This window comes from Myripristis murdjan, chromosome 11, assembly GCF_902150065.1.
Source record: "Myripristis murdjan chromosome 11, fMyrMur1.1, whole genome shotgun sequence".
In the NCBI taxonomy this organism is placed as follows: Eukaryota; Metazoa; Chordata; class Actinopteri; order Holocentriformes; family Holocentridae; genus Myripristis; species Myripristis murdjan.
Genome location: NC_043990.1, coordinates 9,914,334 through 9,938,049, shown reverse-complemented (window position 1 = coordinate 9,938,049; position 23,716 = coordinate 9,914,334). Strand labels below are relative to the sequence as shown.

The following is a 23,716-nucleotide window of genomic DNA, read 5'->3' as shown; positions in this document are numbered from 1 at the left end:
CAGGATAAAATATCAAGTTTTAAAAGAGATGTGCGAGCACACTGTAAAAAAAAAAAAAAAAAAAAAAATCAATAACAAAATTTTCAGTCAATTTCATCTCCTATTCAGTGTTGAAATATTTTTAATTCTTAAAACAAGTGAGAAAATCCATTAGTGGTATGAGATAGTAGCACTTATTTCAGGATTATATTTCTGGGATTAAGTATAAATATGTTGAAACAAGGCAGAAATAAGTTAGATTAGCCCACTAGCAACAAGAAAACGACACTTGATTCAAAAAAAATTCTGGTAACAAGTGGGATTATCTCATCCAAGTAGCTTTTCTCACTTGTTTTAGGGGGGGGAAAGAAGAGAATATAATATTTTAACAATGAATGTGAGGCTAAATGACTTGTTGAGATGGAAGGGTTTTTCTTTTTCTTTTTCTTTTTCTTTTTTTTTGAAGTGTGTTATCACTCTGCGTGCAGTCCTGGATCCCCACTTTATCTCTCCACCTGTGTGTTTATCTGAAGCGTCTGTCAAAACACTCTTCGTTCATGGGATGTTTAGACAAGTGAGCTGAAGCCAGCAGCCTGAACTGAAGTGAAATCCCCCCCAAAAAAAGGACTAATCAGGAGCCGTGTATTGTCGACTTTTTATAGCGGCTGATCTCTTCACCTTTTGAGCTACAGGCTGAAGGGGAATGGGCTTCCATCTGCCTTTTGTTGGGCATGATTGCACCGGTCCATCACACATTTCTCTGTAGGATTAGATTGATCCGCTGACTTGAGATGAACTCAGCATCTGGGTGTCCGTACTGTACCGAGCAACGCCAAGAGCCGGGGCGGGGGTGGGGGGGATTTTGTGGACCCGAAGGTGTCTTTGTCCTTTTCTTTAGCTGAGACCAAAAATGTTAACTCTAACCCAGAGTGTCACTTCCTAAGCTGTACAGGAGTGATGATGATGTGTACGGCTAAAAAAACTGGTGGTTATACGTCTGCACTAATCAGATGAGACACTTTTTAGCATGGAAAGTAGATAAATATCTATTCTAACCACCAGTAGATGATATTAAACACTAAACAAGAGGTTTGCCGGTCTCTAATTAACAGTTATCGTGTTTATAAATGTTTAATAACCTAATTATCTCACAATATCCTCCGGTTTGTTTGTCTATCTCCTTAAAACAAAACAAAACAAAACAAAAAAAAAAAAAAAAAAAAAAGGAAAAATGCCACAATAAAATCGCAAAGATAAAGACACTCTTGGTTATTGTGTGCAAGAAACTGACATTCTCAAATATCGTCCTGGGCCGAATGTTTTACTTTCTCTCCATTTTTTTTTCTTTCTCTCAGACTGTGATTTATACACACAACATGTTGCACAATGGGAGCCTTGTTTGCTAAATGGGATAGCCTTAATGGAGACTTATATTTCCAGGATTATATCTGTATTCAGTTGCAAATGATTTGGAGGGGGGGTCGTTTCAATACTCTTCCTCTGTCTATGAATAATGGTATCATTTGAATTAAGTGGACACCTGGTGCAGTGGGTAAGGCTCTGAGGCGCGCTGTTGACCCGCTACCACTGCCAACTTCCCTTTTTCCCAGCCTGTCCTTATCCGTCCCTCCAAGCCTCCAATTTCATTCTCCCTCCGCAAAATGCCACACACTTGTAACTTTAGTCTCCCTCGGCAAAAACTTGCTCTCTCCTGAAAGGCAGAGGGGTGGAAAAAAATAAAAAAAAAAACTTTAAGAGAGGAGGGAGAGAGAAGGGGAGGAGGGAGGAAAAGAAATTCTTATCAATCTCCTCTTAGATTTGGGCAAAGTCATTTGAAAGCATGGTGTAATGTTTCAGGGAAAACTTCCAATTAAATACTGTAAAAAGATAAAATAACAGTATCCTGGCCCTGCCCATTGCTGGTATTAAAGCCCCCTTTTGTTGATTTATTGTACATTAGCCACTGAGCCATGCAAGGAAGGGGACATTTCAGAAGGGATTCTATTTGTATGCATCCTGCGTCGACTCCACACACAATCAGGCCTGTATTGCGTTTTGCAAATTTATACCAGGATGTAGGTTTAGAGTGTTCCCCCCTGAAAGAAAAAGAAAGTTTTTCAAGTAAGTGTCTGCTTTCATGAGCACAAGTGATTGAGGCTCACAAACAAAGCTTTGTTTCAAAACTCACAGATGTACAGCCCCGGCGTAGCTTTGTCCTCTGCCCCTGAGAAGCTTTCATAGATTTCTATTAGAGCACGACATTGAATTGTTTGGAAATACTTTTAGAGTGGACATCCAATAATAACCCAAAGCTTTCCCAGGGCTGTATTTTTCACCCAAGAGGAGACACGAAGGAAGTCTTTTCTGCCTCGATATCAGATAAAAAGGAAGTGCTTTTTTTTTTAACTCTCTCTTTTTTTCCTCCCCTCCAATCTTTTTCTCTGGGTTTGCTCTGTGAAAATCTTGAGAAACTAATGAGACTTCATGTTTTTAAATTAAGTTAGCGCAACAATATCTTGCACTTTTAAGCGCCTCAGCGGGATTCAAGAGGAAACGGGGGGGGGAAAGGCCGATTTCACATTATCCCCTTTTTCACAAGTTTTGAAAAAGCATCGTTTTTGCAAAATGTTTCGTGTACGGCTCTATTTTTTTGCACAATCACAACAAGAAAATAAAATCAAAATGACACTTAATTTGGCTTCTCAGAATTAAGGTTGATAACCGACTGCAAATGATTGTTTCTGGTGATTAACGCAACATAAAAAGAGTAACGCAGACAGACAACAGATGACAGAAAGACAAGAGAAAGTGCTTATGTCTGTGTGTGAGCAGCCAACCACAGAGAGAGAGAGAGAGAGAGAGAGAGAGAGAGAGGAAGAAGAAGAAGAGAGAGAGAGAGGGGGAAGAGACAGTGACACAGTTATGCTAAGAGTTAGATGACAGGGGAACAATTATCCGTCTAATTCTCTCGTCGATGCAGTTATGTCTTATGCGGTCAGGGGACATGCAGCTGATCAATACTGGGACACTTCATAACACATCTGAGCGTGATAGAAGCTGATATCCTGAGAAACACCTCCTGATCCCCATTTAGCTATGATTGCAGGCGGCGGCGTAAATCTGTGTGGCTGGTTATGGATTAGCTACTTTGGCCCTGAAGTGGCTGCAGTTGCTGATGTGATTAAATCAATGATCATTTCTCCCAAGGCTCTTTGATTCATTCGCGTTTGGCTGCGCGGCATAAGAGAGAGGCAACTGTTGCAGCTATGAAAGCAATTACTCTGTTTTCATTTCAAAGGCATGAGACGTTCATTGTCCCGATATGAGGCCACAAAAAAATGAAGCATCTCTAAAACAATTTATAGCCTGTTATTATTATTAACACATATTAATTAAATTGAATGTATAAAGTATTAGCTGGTCCTCTTACACAATCGACAACAAAAGACGCTTTAGCAAATCCCCTTTGTGTCTTTATCTCCCGTCTCCTCTTTATTGATGTAGATTTAACGAGGGAAATGAACAGTGGAGCCGTTCACCTCAGTAACAAGTGGGAACCAAGATGGAAAAATGGTCCATTAGAAGTCAAAAAGTCCTACAGTCAAAATGCTGCTTCAGTAAAAGTGCAGAAGTATTATCAGTAAAATTTATTTACGTATAAGAAGCAAAAGTAGTCATTTTCAAGAATGGCTCCTTTAAGAGAGTTAAATTATTGATGCATTAACCTGTAAGAAGTATTTAATGTTGGAGCTCTCACTGCTCCACGTCCTCTTGGCTGGTTTACACTCTAACGGTTTACACGTTTGGCGGTTTGTGCGGAAAAGCCTCTTCTGCAAAGTAAACTAGAGACTACAGCCATCAGATAAACATAGTGGAGTAGTAAAGTACAATCTCTTCCTCTGAAATGCAGCACAGTAATATTAGAAAGTCTTACTTTGTTTCCTCTTGCCTGGGGAAATCAGTGACGGTTGCTTTTACCTGTATTCACTTCCTCTGTGTACTTCATGAAAAGCGAGAGTGTCTCTGATATGCTGCACATTCAGTGTTTATAAGTACTTGTTGTGTGAAACACCAAATGATTACCATTTTAATTATGCTACAACGCTTCACCTTTTCAGTGCTGCTACACACTGCCAGTGAGCACTGCTGTAATTCGGCCTCAGTTGTGTCTAGACTACAGGAAATGCAAAATTGCATTTGTTTACAGGCATGAGGAACTCAAAGCGGGTGGCAGTTTAAAGTGCAGCAGCCGGCGAGGACGGCAGAGAGCCTCGTTCTGCAGCGAGGAGGCCGGATATGAGGCGGGTTTGTCTGCAGGCAGCCGGTGAGCCTCAGCCCAGGATGTGCTGTAAAACTGCTGTAAAGCAGATTGGACTCTGTTTTACTGTTTGCATCGCATGACATTTGTTTTTGTCTCCCCCTCCCTCCTCTCCCCCTGCCCCTGTCTTTGAATGGGCTGTTTGACGCACATGCTGCCATTTTGTGGCACTGTCAGCTGTGTACGGCTGAAAGAGAACAAGGGCGTGAGGCAGGTGAAAACATAAACATTTACTAGTCTTAATTCAGGCCATAATTTATGAGAAAAAAAGTCTTTCTCACTCTGGTTTATTCTCTAAACACCCATACAGTCACAAAGGTGCCAGCAAGGCAATGCAGTGTTACGATGCAGCGGGCTCCAGACATAATACAAACATAACACCGAAGACAGATTTTGTCTCAGCAAGGGCTTGGCTGTCTGACAGTCTGTCTGTCCACCTATTGATTATCCGTCAGCACGAGGTCATAAATTACCCATGATCATCTGGCTGAAAAACATATTCCCAACATCTGACCTGTCACTCGAGGTTAATCAAATAAACCACCCTGGTCCCATGGACCATGACTTTGCAATTATCCGTAACTTACTCCGCCTGTGCTGCCTTTTATTGGATCATTAATACGTGGGAAGCTACATAGGTGACTACGGCTAGTGGCAACTTTCAAAAGACTCTTTCATGTTCGTGCTTCCACTAACATGCATCCTAATGCGGGGGTTTTCAAACCTTTTCATGCTCTCAGCCCCCAGTTTGACTTTCACTAAACCACAGACCCCAGTCTGAAGTGATTTTGCCCTCGAGACCCTGATGTGAAAAGATGATTTGGTTTGTGTTAAGTGTGAAAATGTTTAGACGTTATACTTCAACACTGACAAACGGTGAGATTAAAACATAATCTTAAAATCATTACTCATGCATTTGTTGTATAATGACAATTTCTAATGAATTAAATTACTGAGGACCCCCTTGAAGCCCATCGAGGACCCACCAGAGTCCTGGGAACCCACTTTGAAAACCATTGTGCTAATATTCAATTTTTTCCAGGCAGTGTGACAAAAAAAAGATCAGTATATTCATCTTTATTGTTCACCCCAAGGGTCTGTAAACACATCAGAACACCCTACACAACACATTCAGCATCTATGGGTAATTAAAAAAAAAAAAAGCACAACTTGTGGAGAAAAGATTAGATGAACCTACTAATTTTCCAAAATAATCAAGTTATACTTTTTACAGTCACTGTAAAGGAAACATGAACATCTCACAGCTGCAACAAAGCAAAACAAATGTCTATCTTATCTAAGAGACGCCGTCCTGGCCGTATCTTTGATGCCAAGGCATTTATTTACAGTCTCAATAAGGAGACAGGAGCAACGCATCACTTCTGCATCTGCCGTGATGGATGGGAATGCTTTAACATTTATAGGATAGAGTCATGGTGAGATGGTAATATCTGAGAGAGAGGGGGGAGCGGGAGGGAAAGAGGACCCTGGGTAGCTGTCATGCTGTTTATGCTGCCTTCAGTGCCACCTCCTGAGTTCATTTGGACTCTGTTAGGGATGCAAACAACTGCAAGACTCTGCATGTCATTATGTTGAACTTTAAAAAAAAAAAAAAAAAAAAACACCAAGGCGGTGTTTTATGAGGATTTTCAGAGGAGCAGGAGAAAGATGGACGATAAAAGACTTACGGAAACTTAGGGAGGGGCTGTAAATTTCCACAGTTAGAAATTTGGATGCAGGGAAAATGTTGTGCTCAAATTGCTTTTGAGTGCTGCCGCTGGCACCATATAAAATATATTTTTTTCTAATCATACACAGCATATACAAGAAACACACTGCACCAGTCCACTGCCAAATATCCACAGTGACACATAACACAAGCTTGTGCCTGCCCTTGTTGAGTTAGCAGCGTCGGCTCGTGACTCATGCTGATGCTGGTGAATCCAAAAATTATCTAAGTCTTGGATGTTGTCTTTTAAACCTTAGGGGTTAAAAAATTCCCCTAAACAGCTTGGCTTTAGCCATCAGTGGAAGTGACCTCATCCCTGTAGGTCTGAAGGAAACATTCAGGCCACCTTTTAATTTCATTATCTCACGTTTTGTACCATTCCCCTGGATTTTGGATACGCAAACAAGACCCCCTTAGTAATTATCTTAAAGGCAGATTATGTAGTTTCACAGGAGAGAGCACACCATTCTGTTACTAATGTAAAGGATGCATTTGAGGAAGGATAAAACCCCTCAGCTTCATAGTTTGAGCTCTGATACCCAACGGCATTCATGCAACACTGAATTTTGAATTTTGGTATCATATCCATAAAAACACTTAAAAAAAAAACTAGCAAAATGCTCTTATATTTTGACTTACAACAGGGTAAAAGACTTGTGCTAAACTCATGAGACATGTGTAAGTTAAATTCTTTGAGAACTAATAGGCATTCATCATCTTTTACCATATCACAACAATGTGATGTGCCCTCCCCTTGAAACTACATGGTCTGCCTTTAACTCTCATACAAGGAAATAATCCCCAGCGCCTATGTAATGCCTGTTGTGACTGCAGTGACTCCTAATCCTTTAAATAAGCAAACAGAGAAACAAATCTTACCCACAACTATGAGAACGCTGAAAAATCCCCCGTAAAAATCAGACTTTTCATCTCCATCAGACGGAGTGGACACAGCAGGGCCAAATGCATGGAGTTGGAGACCAGCAGTAGGCAAATTGTAGCCCTGGGAATGTGTGCCATCTTGCATGATAAATATCAGTGATTTGCTCCAGGCTTCAGACTGTGACTCACAGGAAGTCACTGTTTGAGACGGTTTACACAGATGGAGACCATTCTTAGTCAACATTCACATAAAAATCAGTCTGGGACGTTTCTTTCTCTCCTCTCCCCCCCCCCACCTTTTCATGCCTCCTTCTCATTGTACAGTATGTAGACAGTGGCAAAACTTTTAGGGCTTTACCGTGCGGGAGACAGCACCTTTATTTGTTTGCAGGGGCTTTGTGAGCTTTAACCTCGAATTTCACAAGGAGCTGCAGCTTCGCGCCTAAGACACAAATCAGCTTCACACCAGCCGAGAGATTTTCTGTCTTATGAACGACAATTTTCTGCGTTGGAATGCACTTCTTTAAGTTCTGTTAGCCACAAACGACCAGGAGACAACTGGTTTCACTTTGTTCACTTTGGTGCCTCCATCTCCGCTGATGTGGCATGAAGAAATTTTGGGGTTGTGGTTACCGACAGTTACTGGCAGTTGAATGTGAGTTATGAGCGCTTTAACATAGTTATGTGTTTCTCCCCGTGCGTTTTACAAAGGATGAGTTTCCTAATCATTATTTTGTCCCTGGTCTCCTACTGAGAGCCACGTCGGACCAAGACCCTCCGAAATCTTCACATATGCTGCTTTAATGTGTCAAAGATGCCTGCGGGACCCGTCTTACTGCTTCAATATGTGTTTGTGTGCTGGTCCTGGTCACATTCAGGCCCAAAAAACACACCGTAAAAACAGAAGTGCGATACAACTGCTTGTATTTGTGTGCATTTGTCACCTTGTGCAAGCTACAGCGATCAGCCAAAGTCTCGGGGGGTTTCTAGGAAAAATATGTGTAATCACCTTTAGTTGATTCGTTTAAATGAAAAACACTACTTAACCCTACAAAATGAAAGCTTTCAAGAGGCCGGGCTCTCAGAGTAAAGGACTGACCACTGATTTGTTCCTCATAAGTGATGTGAAACTCTCTCCTCTGCCGACGCAACACATGAAACAAAGGCGATCAGTGGGTCGGCTGCTTTGTTACAAACTCCTGAAAGAACTTCTTAAGTTGTACTTTGATCTGCAACCATCTATTCTTATTCAAAAAACAATTGTGCTGCTTAATTGTTACTGGGATCCCCGGTGGAAAGCGGGGCATCCTGCTGGTGCATTCAGGAATATCTCCCTCATTGTTTCAAGAAATCCAGAGCCTCAAAAGTTTAGGGACTTCTCACATTTATGCTATCTCTGCCATTAAGAAGTTTAATGATCAGTCTGAAAATGCTGGAGCCGTTAGGCTACGATAAGAAAATATTCGGCTCCGGTGAGATACAGTAAAGTACTACCGTCTCCATGAAGCATTTATAAATGGCGTATAAATAAAAGTTAGCATATGCTCTCTAACACACAACACAGCAGTAAATACATGTAAGGATATAGTTTACATTAATAAGGATATTTTAAACCGGAAATTCACCATTTTGGGAAACATGCCACACAATGCTCACCAAAAACTGTGAATTTTCTGTTCATAAATATTAAAAGTTAACCTTATATGTGCTTATCGTTTTGTTATAGTGTATTACAAAGTATTTACAAATGCTTCAAGAGCAGATTAAAGGCGGTTGAAGTAAAGTGTAACCATATTCTGTGACAGCGAGGTCTGGTCCTTCTCACATTATCTTATACTTTGAGCCTTCCTCTTCCAACCTTAGATGTTAATTGCTCAAAGCTTGTAATTAACTACTGTTTTATTGCAGCCATTGTTGTAATTAATTGTAATTAATTATTCCCTCAAGGTTGTGAGAACGAGTGATTTCCTTTTTTTTTCTGTTCCTGAAATCTGCAGCTTTTTTCACCGGTGGCTGGTTGTCATGTAAGCCTGAGTGTCAACAAAGGGCCAAACACATCATTATGGAGCTTTTATGTGTAAGAAAATAGCAGCTAAAGAGGCGCTTTAATCTGCGTTCCTGCTACTCTCATGCTGCTTTAAATGGACAGATTATCATGACACCTTCCCCCAGCTTCCTCAAACTAAAAACACCAAAGTTTTCTTCTCTCTTGCCCGGGCTCCACCAAATATTTACACCGATTTTTATTTTACCCCACAAGATTTATTTTATTTTCTCCATTTCTTCCTCTATGCTATGCTATTTTCTATCTCAGCCCATCTCCTCTTTTTGATCGCAGTCCGCTGGTATCATCACCTTCCCCATTTACAGCTTGAAGGCGATCCTGACACCCGGGACGTCATGTGAAACCATGAACGACAGGAGGCAATAAGCTGGAGAATAGCAGCAATCTTCAGGAAAGTTCTCCATTCACTCTCACTCCCGTAGTTCTCTGTCCTCTTATCCAGCCTTGAAGATAAAGAAAAAAAATCAATACAGAAACACAGTGTTAGATAAAAGCGGAGGGGGGAGAGAGCCAGCCCAGTTGGGTGTAGTGAATTAAAGCGATCAGAAATTTCCAGGCCACTCAGCCCTCAGTCTACATAACCTAACAGCCCTGTCTCAGCGCTGTCCATCACTCTCCACTCGCCTCAATCCCTCTTTGTTCACTTTTGATTTAGTTTTTAGTCTATTCTCTGTTTTCTTTGTGTTTTGGGATGGAGGACCTGCTCCCGTTCAGTTGCAATAACTGCTGAATGAAGGTTTTGGATATTGTGAGGAACCCGTCTGAGTCTGAGCTGCGGTATCAACTTTGACAACTGCTGGCCTCTCAGGAGAGATGTGTGGATGGATTATGTGTTTAGCCTCTTGTTTTTCCCCGCTGCAGGAACAACATATGTTGTGATTCTCCTTTTCCCTCTCTCTCCCTGTCTCTCTCCCTCTCTCTCTCTCGTCCTCTTTGTTTCTGCAGCTCCTCAGGTACCAGATCACAACCACGACGACATCGGATGAGCCGCAGCAGATATCAGCGACATATGTGGTGCTCTGCAGGAGGACAGGGCTTATTTCAAAAGGAAGCGAGATCATATTTCACTGTTTCATGGCTGAGACACTGTCATGTATTAATTAAAACCCAAATACCCCGTATTGATTGTGTTATCAGGCCAGTGCAGCCAGGGCCCGTTGTATTGATCTGGCCCGTGATTTATGATCATTTTCAAGAAAAAATCCTTTTGTGTGATTATACGAGGAAACAAACCCTGAGTGTGTGTAATTCTTTTAGATCTATTCTGTGGTGTGGCAGTGGACGGCTAAACAGACTGCCACCCTGAAAGCCCCTCAGCGGAGAGATATTTTCAACTAAAAAATAGTTATGATGCAGTCGGTTTCCACTGAACAATATATCAAATGAACCACCAGACCAACAAAAGGCTACGGTCTGGGCACTGTGGCTACTGCTTTACACTTCTTGCTGTTGGCTGTGTGCAATTTTGGCAGTTTCAGCTTACTCTACTGATGCATTTAAGCCATTTTGGGTAAGAATGTCAACTGCATGCCTAAAATGTAATATAAATGCAAAATCTGAGCCCAATCTTCATTTCTGGAGCAAGCTGTAGTGCACCAGCAAAGCAGACCGCTAATGGAGGGAAGTTTTTTCCCCCTGTGAATGCAACAGCATGAGCGCAAAAGCATCCCAAAATAATTCTCCCTGCGCTGCCTTCGCCAGGGGTGCTGTCATGTCATTTGGTCTGACATATTATTGCGGAGCTTTGCATTTTGTCTGCTGCTGATCACTGGCTTTCTGAGAGCCGGGTCAGGGGCCATTAGCTTGTCATATCTCCATCGAAGGCCTCACAGTACAGGAGCACTCACATTCCTCAGCTGGCACCGCCTGACAGGAGGCTGCTATATCTGCTCCTCCATTTGGCTGGTAGTAAATCACAGCCTACTGTAATCATCATATGGGCAGAAAGCGGGAGGCTGAAGAGCTTGTCAGGAAAAATGTTCCAATGCTCCGGCTGAACTCTGTGGACTCCGTTTTCAATTCTATACAGTGCATAATTCTTGGTGAGTCTATCTCTCAAACATGACACACACACACACATACACACACTTACACACAAACACACACAGAAAACGGAGCTTAAACTAAATAAACTTTGTGAATCTAAAAATGCTTTGTGTCCAATGCTTCTCTCATTTTAATTAATGACTCGGCTTTTGATAACCTTTGCCCTGCAGTGAAATAAATTTATGGAAACTAGTATATTTGTTTAAAGATTCATCCCAGTGAAATATCTTGCATCTAACTACCAAGCAATCCACAAGAACAGGCTCAAAATGCATATTTATTTTCCTTTAAATCCTTTAGAAAAACACTTGACTTGACCTGACCCGCAGCGGTGACCTCCCTCTCCACCAGGATCCGTTTTCCTTGCTTATCAGACTCCACACTATACCAGTGGATATATTCTGTCCTCTGTGCGCTCACTAATGAACCTGAAGTTGTGATGTGAGTATACTCTGCACTGGTGGAGGCCCTAGTTGGAATTTGGCAGAGATGGTAGTCAAGTAGTCGCTGGTTTGATTTTGTGTGCCGAGGCTGGTTACAAGGAATCAATATCAAATCAAGGAGGGTTGAACTTCCAGATAAGCGCTCTTGGCCACTCTGGCTATTCATCATAAGTCTGTAGAAACCTGATAGGTCAGAAGAAATTATATTCCACCAGGAGTGGGGCCTTCTTATCTCTCCATAGCAGGGGAATAGGAGACATGCCGATCAATACGGGGCTGTTGTGTAGTACTTGCAATTATCAACAGCTGATTCTGTCCTCCTCCGGCTGCATCTTTTAATACCACATAATTACAACTTTTGAACACAATGCCTGGTGCAAAGGGATTACAGCTCTGGTGAAGTATGCTTCATTCTTCTCAGCTTTGAAATAGTTACGTGCGACTGGAGGACAGCCAAAAGGGAGTAACAGCAAAACAGATTTAATTGTACACCCAACAATCTGGCATTAGATTAGTCTTTGTTCAGTTCTTATATCATAACCTGTGACAGTGAAACCTGGGCACACCAAGCCCACCATTAGGATTAAAATCAGTTACATTTTCTGACTCAAGTTTTTTTTTTTCCCCCTTGTCCTCATATAACCTTGTATGACTTGATTTTCATCTTAACCATTTATCTCAGCCTGAAAAGGTAGTAAACTCCATTCTCTTAGAGTATGGATAGACTGGATTCAGGTGGGTTCACTCCACTACAACCCTGATCATGACTCAAAGGAAGAGGCGAAGTTTTTTTTTTTTTTTTTTTTTTCTTGCCAAGATGCAGACATTTTTTCAGTCTGTTATGGCGCCAAATAGTGGGAGGTCGTAACAAATGAAGTAAAGGCTCCAACACCTCCTGTGGTATCCTGGCAGTAGCCTATCGCAGTCGGCTCAAGGGCATCTAATGATGGACCGGAGGCGGAGGCAACTTTGCGGAATCAAGGAGAGCGCCGGAGCCTCGGACAAACCAAGGAGTCGCGCTTGCATCAACCACCAGTTTCAGATCGGTCCTATTAGGGACCAGAGTGAGGTTTTTACGCACAGCCTTTGTGTTTACGCATGAATACAATCCACCAAGACTGGTTATATCTGTACGAGCGACATCCACGGGCTTTTTCCCATTGGTTTTACGCATGAACCTCACGCATCGCGTCGCTTATGGACCTTAATTTACGCACTTTAGAAGACACAACCCTGCTGTGGAGGGATAACTGTAAGGTGAAGCGCACGATTTGTGTAGCTGTGTATGCGCGTATGTGTGTGTGTGTGAGGCAAGAGATCCAACCGGGACATCCATCCGCAGCAAGAGAAGTCAGCTCAACCCGGAGCGTCTCTTTTCACGTAAACTCGTCGAGCGAAAGAGCTCGGAAAACAAGTCAGCCCGAAGCCTGCGGATTGCGAGCGAACATCAGGCTGAAGAGTTTGGCCACAGACACCAAGTCAAACCGAGGAGTGTCCTGACCGCGTGTGAAACTCAGGGCAAAACCGTGCTGGTTGGAGTTGTGCGTAAAAGCAGCCGCTCACCGGACAGGAAGTGAACTAATTATTATTAAACCCCATCCCTCATTTCCATATCCAGTGTGAGTCGGCTGGACCGCAGCCAATCACCCACCGAAGGGCAGCAAGAGTCGTAAAAGCATTATCCTTCCTCCATCATAATTACACTGACATGCGCAATCTGCACACAGGCAACATCAGCCCCTATTCCCTTATTTCACCGACCCCACTCGCTCTGAAGGGTCCCATTTGTTGGTTGTAGATGAATCGGCAAAAGGCAGGAGCAACTCCTAGAGAAATATCAACATGTCCCGCCGCAAGCAAGCCAAGCCACAGCACCTCAAGTCAGATGAAGAACCCCCACACGCTGGCCTCCGCTCCAGAAACGGTATGTGACCGGGAATCTTCTGACTTTTACTGTATTTCCTTCACACGCTGCCTAGAGGCTGTCGTCATCAGGAGCCAAGCCAGCGCCACTGTACACAAAACCCAACTATGTCTTTTTCCAGAAATGCTTTGGCTGTTAAATGAAAAGAACCTGCTTTCATGTAACTTTATTTAGGCTGACGCGGTGCTGGGCTGTGCCTCCTGTGGAGCTGCACCGGGCTGAAAAGGCGGATAAACTCGTCCGTGAACACGTAAAACGCAGGGAAAATGACTTTAGTTGCGTTATCTCCTCTACACCCTGTTTAAACATTTTATTACAGATAAAATTATTAATATTTTTCATTTAATTCTCATCGACCTGCCTCAGTACGCCCCACAGATCTGAATTATGCCAAATGAAATACAGCCAGGCTTTATGATTAGGCCAAGAAAAGGGATTTTATTAATAGGCGTTATGTTTTGAGGATATTCCGGGATTATTTTCAGACTTAAGACAAATTAAACCATTTTATATCTTATTGTTTGCATTGTAATGTCTTTGTTCTCCTCTGTTTTTGGTTACGAACTCAGAAAGTGTAGAAATAAAGCCTGATCTGACCGGTGAAAACACCAAAATTCAGAATAAAACCGGGCCACGTTTTCCCAAAAGGAAACCGCCTATACTTTTTTCATTTCAAAGTTTTGTCCTGGCACTCTGTGTTTCCTGCAGAGGGCTGTGTATTCTCCTCCTACAAATATTTAAACATTTACACCTAAATGGAGGACAACATTTACATGATATTATACACACAGGAGGGAAAAATCTCATATGGAAATGTTGTGAATGGGTTTTTTAACTAATGCAGACTTCTATTTTTTGACGTTTTACTTGCAGGGGATCTTATTTATCTTTATTATAATTTGTGGCCTAGCCTAAGTGAATTAATTAATAAATAGGAAAATCTAAGATGGTGTGGCTCATTGGAGATTTCAGTATTTCTTTATCTTAACATTTTGCCAGATTTGTCTAACAAAAACATTATAATCTTCAATAAATCAACTGTTTGTCACTGAAAATAAATAATTGTGAGGTGATCTCCATTTCTGAATCAGAAATAGGCCTCATTCCTAATTATTTTCTATATTTAAATTATTTATTTTATTATCTCATGCAACCTCCAGAGTCAGCTGTTATTTTGAAATGTTGGCAAACACCAGCCTGATCAACACCAAGATTTAACCATAAATTGACCTGTAAGATAGATTTTGGATCAGATTTAAGTGTTTGCACACTTTATTGAAATTTAGCTGACTTATAATTGAATTTGGCCTTCTCTTTCTAAATCTGGCGCAGAACCCCTGAGCAAGATCTGTAATTGCCTGTTAGGCTCACATTTGTTCATCTAAATTAATGTAAACTAGTTTTAGCTAATGCATTATGATACAATTCACATTTAGGTGCATATTTTTTATGATAGTGGCTTTTGTTTTGTCTTTCGTAGCACAGTAGTCGGTGTGTCCTACAAAAGCAAAAGGCCTGTGAAAGATTAAGCTATTTTAATGCACTTTTTGAACATTTCTTCATCTCGGTTCTTATACCATGTTTTCTTACACGATGTTATGTCACCTCAGTATTATTTGGGGTTGTGAAAAGGGGCTAAAAGGGCCCTGTGAGGCCCTCCCACTGCCATGCAGCCAGGCGGGGGGCTCAGTCACTCTGAGATGGGCTTTGATTTGAGCCTGCTGACTTAACCTTTGTCAGCCTCACCCTGCTAGGGGCAAGTGCTCCATGTCTGGATCATAATACAATTAGTACATGTGAACCGCTGACCTCTGGAGCCTGCAGGTCACACCAAGAGGCAAAGAGGCATCAGCTTTGTGCTCAGTGCCTGCTTGGTTTTCTGCTGCGCTGATGATTTCGTCTTTAAACACACAATAAGAAGTGTGCAAATCAGTTTTGTGTTCTTAAAAAGCGACTTCTGAGGCATGAATACATGTTTTTATCAGTGTTACATTTGAAATTATATTTACAGTGTCAGATGCTCACTGACTCACATTCGATCTGTGTGTTGTTTTTGTGCGAGTAAAGCTCAGCACACCACAGACAAAACCGTGAGCTAAAACTCTTAAAGCGTTTGCACTCCCTGTGTTTGCTGAATTGCCTTGGTGATCTTCAGACCACCCACTTGGTCAGCCGGCGACTCTGGTTATTTACTTTTGACTTGGTCCAGTTTTGAATAGATTTTGCTCTTTTTTCCTCTTTTTTTTTTCTCTGGGCTGAAAAAAAAAAGTTAACATCAGTTTGGTGAATTGTAGATGTAAGAGAGTTGGAGGTTTCAGTCCTGGGTGATGTTAGCTGACTTGCTTACTCTCTCTGTGGAGGAATGCAGAAATCACACTGTATGTTTGCAGTGGGAATGTGTGTGAGTGTATTGATATATTTATACACCTGACATCTTGCTCTGTGTTTATCTTGAGCAGACTGGGACTGATTCCCAGCAACTTTGGTTCATGTGGCAAGAAAGTGTTGAAACCTGGTGATTATTGGAGTGCATTTACCTCGACTCAAAATGCACACACACACACACACACACACACACACACACACGCACAAATATATACACACACACACGTAAACATACACACACACACACATATACATAAATATATTCCTATACACACGCACACTTGAATTCCTTTATGTCTGCACAAATTTATCTAACACAAGAAACATTGAAAAAAAGATGCATAATAGTTTCATTTACTTAATAGTAAATGAAACTATTTAGTTTCATGTGTCTTAATAGTTAATAGTTTCATGTGTCAGCCACACACACACACACACACACACACACACACACGAATTTATAAAATGTAAGGTAACCTGGTAGAAAGGATCATTGTAGTAAATTAATTTATTTTTTAAATGTTTGAATAAATTATTTGTCAAAATATTGTGATAAAAAGTTTTCGTAAAAACGGCTCTCAGTGTTTAACGAAAAGAAGTATGAATTAATCCAGCTGCATTATATGTGTTGCTTCTTTTTTAAAAGTTAAAATGGAAGTGGGAGGCCTGGGTGTTTGTAACCTTAATTTACTATTAATTTCCCAGAATCTTTCCATCTGGTGTTACTGTCTGTTTCCTAATGGGCCAAAGCCTGAACAGATGCAACACTGATTCTCAAACTAAAATCTTTTCAGGAGGATATTACATGTCAGCTCTGCTGAACAGGGAAATAGTGTGTTGAAGGATCATCTTTAAGCTAAAAGAGATCAAAAAAAGAAAAATTGTATATACATTCATGTTCAAGGTGTGTTTGAATGTAGCAAATTTTATGTATCTAACTAAATTTCATCAAAAAGTAACTGTGAATTGCGATGACTAATTAAAACGCTCAAACAAAGATAATAATGAGAACAGAAAATCTAAACATTGTATTTTATTCTGTTACATGCCTAAGGAGCCATTTACGGGTTTCAGTCTTATTTTACTGTCTTTGAAATTTTGAACTTGTTTACCAATTTGGCCCATATGTCACTAAGACATTCTGGGGTAGTTTCTAATAGAAATAATCATCCTACCTATTGAAGTTTTCATCTTCAAGCTTGAAGTCTATTATTGATAATTTTGTGTAATTCACTGCCTGCTGTTGTTTTCTGGACTGTCAAATGCCATTTTCCAGAATCACAGTTTTGTTTTACTTGATTTTAGAAAAAATATTGATTTGGTTTCAAATGGAATAATAATAATGATTTGGAAAATTTGTATTAAGCTGTTTGAACAATAATATAGATGGAGTGTGCCCTATAGAACAATACAGTCACTCAGAGACTTAATTTAGTGTACATTTCTCACACAAATCCATATTGTCCTAATGCAATAAACTCCTCACGTGTGTTACTGTACTCTTAGCAGTGTAAAATGAACACACACACACACGCACACTCATACACACCTACACACACACAAAGAAAAAAAAAAACAAACAAATAAAAAATACAATGTGCGGGTACAGTTTCACCAAAACGTGGTGACTATCCAATTTTTGACCGCAGATGTGACAGTATAGTGAATTATATAAATGGACTGGAGATCAATAAACTGTATGGGATTTCATTAACTGTCTGGATACACAATTGAGAGGTCAGATAACTGTACTGAACTTTATTGATTTTTGAAAGAATATTAACATCAGAAAACAAGGAGAGTGAATAGTGCTCGACTTCCATGAGAAAAACCATTTGTTTAGGCACTAAATCAATGTTTTGGGGCCTGTTATGTTTTTTTTTGTTTTTGTTTTTGTTTTGTTTTTTTTTGTTTTCCACAGTATTTACTGTTTCAACACTGTATGCAACTATGAACTTTTATAAAAGTTGGGCAACTATTGCCTTCTCTAAACTAAATTACATATTTAAAGAAAATATAGCAGCCACCAGTAGCAGCAAATTACACAAGATTGTTATAAATGACTGTTATAAAAAATCATGAATAATAAATTCTTTTCTTGCTTATTTCCCCTTTTCAGGCATCTTGGAGGGCATGGACAGAGAGGAGATGAGTGGAGGAGAAGGCCGTCAGGGCAGCAAGGAAACACATGTGTGTGAGAAGTGCTGTGCTGAGTTCTTCACGTGGAGCGAGCTGAGCGAGCACCAGGCCGTCTGCACCGAGGACCCTCTGGTGCTGATCGTGAGGGACGATGACGGGATGCCTCTTCCTGAGGAGTCTCCGGTCAGGCCCTCCCCTGTTCCCAGTATGGCACCCAGTGACTCGACCGCCGCGGAGTCCACGGACGGGGGCTTTGAGCTTGGGGAGACTCTGGTGAACGACAACGACAGCCTGGACAATCTGGAGGAAATGAGGGAGCGCGATGAAGTCATGGAGCTTGAGCATCGTCCACAGGACAAACACACAGCGGCCTCCAGCCCCCAGCCTCCAGATTCTGCTGAGTCCTCTTCCCCTCATGTGACGGCTGCTGGCAACTACAGCATCCCAAGTACAAATGTGACACTGGAGATTCTTCACAGCACAAGGGTGGCTGTTGCTCAGTTCTCCCAGGGAATAAGCAGCAGTGGGACTGGAGGGAAGGCGGCCTCGGCAGCCATCCCAGTGATCCTGGAGCACCTGCTAGCTCTGCAGCAACAGCAGGTTCACCAGCTGCAGCTTATTGAGCAGATCTGCAGCCAGGTTGCCATCATGAACAGACAACCAACGCAAGCAGCGTTAAACCCAGTCTCAAGAGCTCTCTCTTTGGCACCTAACCCCTTCCCATCTCAAGGCATCATCCCTCCACCTATCCTTCCACTGTCAGGGACAATGCCCTCGACCATTAATGGGCAAGCCTCTGTTTCTTTGTCATCTGTACTTGAAAAGTCACAAAGCCTCTCCTCACAAACTGTATGTGGCCAGTCCAACTATAGAGATGTTAGATGTACCTCTGCCTCCTCAGAAAACACAGCCCAACCCCCTGCTAGCTGCAGCAGCACCGTTTCCACATTACTATCTCCTTATACAGGCTCACACACAAGTAGCATTAGCTGTACTCAGACACTCAGCTCCTCCAGCCCGTTGTCCCTGGGGCAGAGCAGCCTCCTCAACTCATCCTCCAGCCTCCCATTTCTACCTCAGAGCCCCCCCAGCAGTGTCATCTTCCCCAACCCGTTGGCCAGCATTGCTGCCACAGCTAATGCACTTGACCCTCTTGCAGCCCTGATGAAGCACAGGAAAGGAAAACTGCCCAACGTATCTTTGTTCGAAACCAAGCCCAGCCCAGAGGAGCCCTTCTTCAAGCATAAGTGCAGGTTCTGTGCCAAAGTGTTTGGCAGCGATAGCGCTCTGCAGATCCACCTGCGCTCTCACACAGGCGAGCGGCCCTTCAAATGTAACATCTGCGGCAACCGCTTCTCCACGAAAGGGAACTTAAAGGTCCACTTCCAGAGGCATAAAGAAAAGTATCCTCATGTTCAGATGAACCCCTATCCTGTGCCAGAGTATCTAGACAATGTGCCAACAAGTTCGGGTATTCCCTATGGAATGTCATTCCCCCCAGAAAAGCCGGGTTCCTCTTGGCTGGATAGCAAACCTGTTGTTGCAACTCTACCCACCCCTATGGGTCTTCCGCTTTCCTCTACTCTTACAAGTATAGGAAGCTCAAATGACCCTGTAAGTGTAACACCATCTCCCTACCGGTCAGCCTCAGGTGAATCAGTGTCTTTGTCACCTAATCGTATAGGCAGTGAGCCTCATTTCCCTCCTGTTTCAGAATCTCCGCAATCTAACCGCGAGACAGAACCCTCCAGTGTACTGAAAGCAGAGGGAGTGCACTTGCCCCAAAACTGCACCCTGACACTGAGGGCAAACCCAGTTACTGTGGCAGCGACCACCACAACACCAACTGTGGCCACCACACCAGAGCCCGCCACCCCAGCATCGCCTGTCTCCAACTCGCCACCCATCTCACTCAACTTGGAGGAGATGAGGTTCCCGTCCGGCGACCTCCTGAACTCTATGCAAACATCTGAGACCTCAAAGCTTCAGCAACTGGTGGAGAATATTGACAAAAAGATTACAGACCCCAATCAGTGTGTCCTCTGCCACCGTGTTCTCAGCTGCCAGAGTGCGCTGAAGATGCACTACCGCATCCATACTGGGGAGAGACCCTATAAATGTAAGGTATGTGGCAGGGCTTTCACCACCAAAGGCAACCTGAAGACTCACATTGGTGTTCACAGAGAAAATCCTCCGGTCCGGGTGCAACACTCATGCCCCATCTGCCAGAAGAAGTTCACCAATGCTGTTGTTCTGCAGCAGCACATCCGTATGCACATGGGCGGGCAGATTCCAGACTCATCCCTCATGGATGGGCTGCAAGAGATGGACAGTGATACATCCTTGCACGAGAGGAACTTTGACAGTCTTAGCAGCAACGACAATGACCTCATTGATGATATTTCAATGGAAGACGATAATGAGGAAGAAGACGAGGAAGCAGAAAATATGGAAGACTGTCTAAGTCCGAAGCCCTTCAGCTCTGCCTGTAATTCACCTCCTAAGTCCTCGGCCATTGTTTCAAGTATAGCAGCGCTGGAGAACCAAATGAGGATGATTGACTCCACAGTAAGCCTACACCACTCGTTTGGCCTAAAGTCACTGACTAACGGTTTTATGGAGAGTGACCCACTCGCTATCAACTGCTCCTCAACAGAGAAGAAGATGGAGACTTGCAATGCAGACAGCTCAAACGGGTCCGAATCCTCCTCCACTTCACCTCATGTATCAGCATCCCCGACACAAAGCAAATCTGAAGGCGTGACGATCAAATCTCCTGCAGCCAACAACAGGCCCGAGTCTCAAGAGGCTTTGGCTGCCGCAGTGAAGAGAGAGCAGTCTGATTCCCCCACGTCTACATCAGCGGCTGCAGCGGCCCAGGAGCTGAGAGGAGGCCAGTCCAGTAAACTATGTGTGAAGGAGGAGAACCCTTACAGCATGTCCCTCCAGCTGAGCAGAGAACGAGGTAAAGTTACAGTGTCATATATCTGTGTATTGACTGAAGCAATGATGCATAGATTGTTGTAGGTGACAAAAGTTAAAAATGCATTGTACAGCATTTTTCATTTTTCGGGACATTTCGCTAATCCGTTGAGAGTGTGCAGAATAGTGGCTTTGCTGTGTGTAAGTCACACTGTGTTTTCAAAGAATAGTGGCTACAGCTGAGGGGAAAACATCACTTCTATTCATTCATTTCAGCTGCCAGTCAAAGCATTCCAAGCCTGGTTACCAGCACTTCATCGGGCATGATTAAAACCGAGATGAATGGACACAGTCAACCAAACAACCCAAATGAGGGGCAGCACCCACCGTTCAGTCTCCACGTCCCTCCGGTTTATCCCTCTGTCGGAAGCCCAGGAATGACCGCCCTGCTCGGCCCCGCTCCTCCCCGCCGGACGCCGAAGCAGCACAACTGCAACGTCTGCGGGAAGAACTTCTCGTCAGCCAGCGCCCTCCAGATCCATGAGCGCACACACACTGGGGAGAAGCCGTTTGTCTGCTCGGTCTGCGGCAGAGCTTTCACCACTAAAGGCAATCTAAAGGTAGTGAAAGGACAATTTTCTGGTGCATTATCCAGAGTTAGACCACTATACCAGTTTGTTGTTGTATCAGGCGGATAATTGACTTCTATTAAATATTGGGTATTGGCTTGTCATGTCGTCCACTGACGGTATGACGGATTAGTCGGTAAACCTGGTTATAAACTTTATAATAAGGTTCTGTTTTATTGGTTTAACCCTAGTATTGTCAGGTCTTGGACCATTTTAACAGTGGCTCAGTTTGCAAATGTTGTCCAGGAAATACTTATCTGAGTTAGAAAATACATTTAATAGCGTAGTTAGTTTAATATGGAGTGGGTTTCGACATTTTGTCATTCCTCGTTGACTCTACTTGGGATTGATGCGTACACCGGCATTTCAGTGATGTTGTAATACTGGGAAACTTGAATTAAAAGCATCCACAAAATGACAAATTTCATAATATTTTTCCTGCTCCTTGCCTCCTTTCCAGGTTCATATGGGTACTCACATGTGGAACAATGCACCAGCCAGGAGAGGCCGGCGGCTTTCGGTGGAAAACCCCATGGCTCTGCTGGGCGGAGACGCCATGAAGTTCGGGGAAATGTTTCAGAAGGATCTGGCCGCTCGAGCTATGAATGTAGATCCTGGATTTTGGAACCGCTATGCGGCAGCTATCACCAACGGCCTGGCCATGAAGAACAATGAGATCTCAGTGATTCAGAATCGAGGCATCCCTCAGCTTCATCCTATGAGTGCAGGCATGGACAGAGTGAGCGCTGGAGGAAGCCCAGTGACGAGTCTAGGGAAGACGGGCATGGACCTGGGAACTAACAGACATTTTACTATGTTGATTGATGACAGTAAAGAAATTGGGATTAATTGAATAAAGGTGAATGGTGAATAAATTCATTATGCAAACTATTATGGAAGTTGAAATATTTGTAAGACATATTGTTGTTCTTATGTGTTGTATTAAATATAGACTTAAAGAAGAACTTTTTATCAATTGACAGAGCGTAGTAGGCTATTCATTTTGTTTTGTTTTTTTATTTTGCAGTCATTTGTGGGTGTTGTTTCTTTTCTATAAGTACATAAGTTTCATTTGTCTCTGAGAATCCTACGGTGCTGACCAGGAGACGTGTTGTTACTCTACAGAGGGGAACACGATGAAATCAGTGATGCAAAGTGTCTGCTCTCCTCTGGACAGCTGCCCAATGCTGCTAGCTGGTGCAAAGCACAAAATACACTCATAAATATCCACAATTACACGCTGAAATGAGCTACCCTCAACATTACGGTGAACCATTCTTCTTACACATCCGTTGGTCAGAATAAAAACAAGAACAAACAACTGTCTGTATGTTCAATCCACTACCTCACTCTGTGTTAGTCAATAGGATTTCAATGACAAGAAATGTCTTCATGTTTAAACACTGAGCAGAGTTTACTTACAATGATGTCATTTAACCGAGTACCTGATAGACTTTACACCTGAGCGAAATGCTCAACATGGATTGAGGTCTTTTGTTTCATTTAGCTGAGATGCATTTCACCAAGAACTGCTTTCGCTAAATTTAGCCTACTTATGCATTGTGTCAGCGAGGATCCTTGATATAAATTATTTTGTCTGCAATCAATGTAAATTAGGAGAGGATCAAGTACTGTAGTGTACAGATGCACACTCATAAACAGAATGTATTTGGGAACACGTTTCTGTATTTTGTTTTTCTTCTTTGCTCTTGTAGGCCTGCATCAAGTCATCTTCTCAATCGCTGAATACTCTTCCAAAACACTGTATTTTAGCAGAAAATGATTAGCGTTCACCGTCTTATTTTTTATTTTGGTGCAGTCAATTACTTTTTAAAGAGTAGGTGATCCTTTGTAAAATGGTGGATGTCTATTCATTGATGTAAATAAGAGGCATCAGCTCGCTGGTAGGCCTACGCTGGGACAGGATAGAGACACTATTTTTCTAGAGTGCAGCAGAAACACAGGAGCAGTGCAAGTCTCTCTCAATAAGTCGTTATTACCGGTTTTGTTGGGCTGACAAAATGCAGATTAAAAACACTTTACATGTTTGGTTCACAATATCTATTTAATTAAATAAAAGACAAGAGGAATTATGATAAAGTGGTCAGCTCACTCATCACATAGGGATTTACATTACGAAATGTGAAATGGAATGAAGAAACTTAAATTTGAGTTTATTATTTTAGTGATGGATTGTTTTAAAGCTTAAATTTAATTATAATAGTGCAAAAACAGTATGAATCACAGATGGCACA

The 23,716-nt window shown here is 42.3% G+C and overlaps 1 protein-coding gene across 1 annotated transcript; it reads left to right on the top strand.

Moving 5' to 3' along the window:
• The first annotated feature begins 13,181 nt into the window (after positions 1-13,181).
• Positions 13,182-23,215, top strand: sall3b (spalt-like transcription factor 3b). The gene is made up of 4 exons (XM_030064391.1): positions 13,182-13,386; positions 17,891-20,875; positions 21,109-21,452; positions 21,922-23,215. Exons 1-4 carry the CDS (start codon positions 13,305-13,307, stop codon positions 22,312-22,314), a joined length of 3,804 nt encoding a protein of 1,267 aa, XP_029920251.1. The 5' UTR covers positions 13,182-13,304; the 3' UTR covers positions 22,315-23,215.
• The last annotated feature ends 501 nt before the right edge of the window (positions 23,216-23,716 follow it).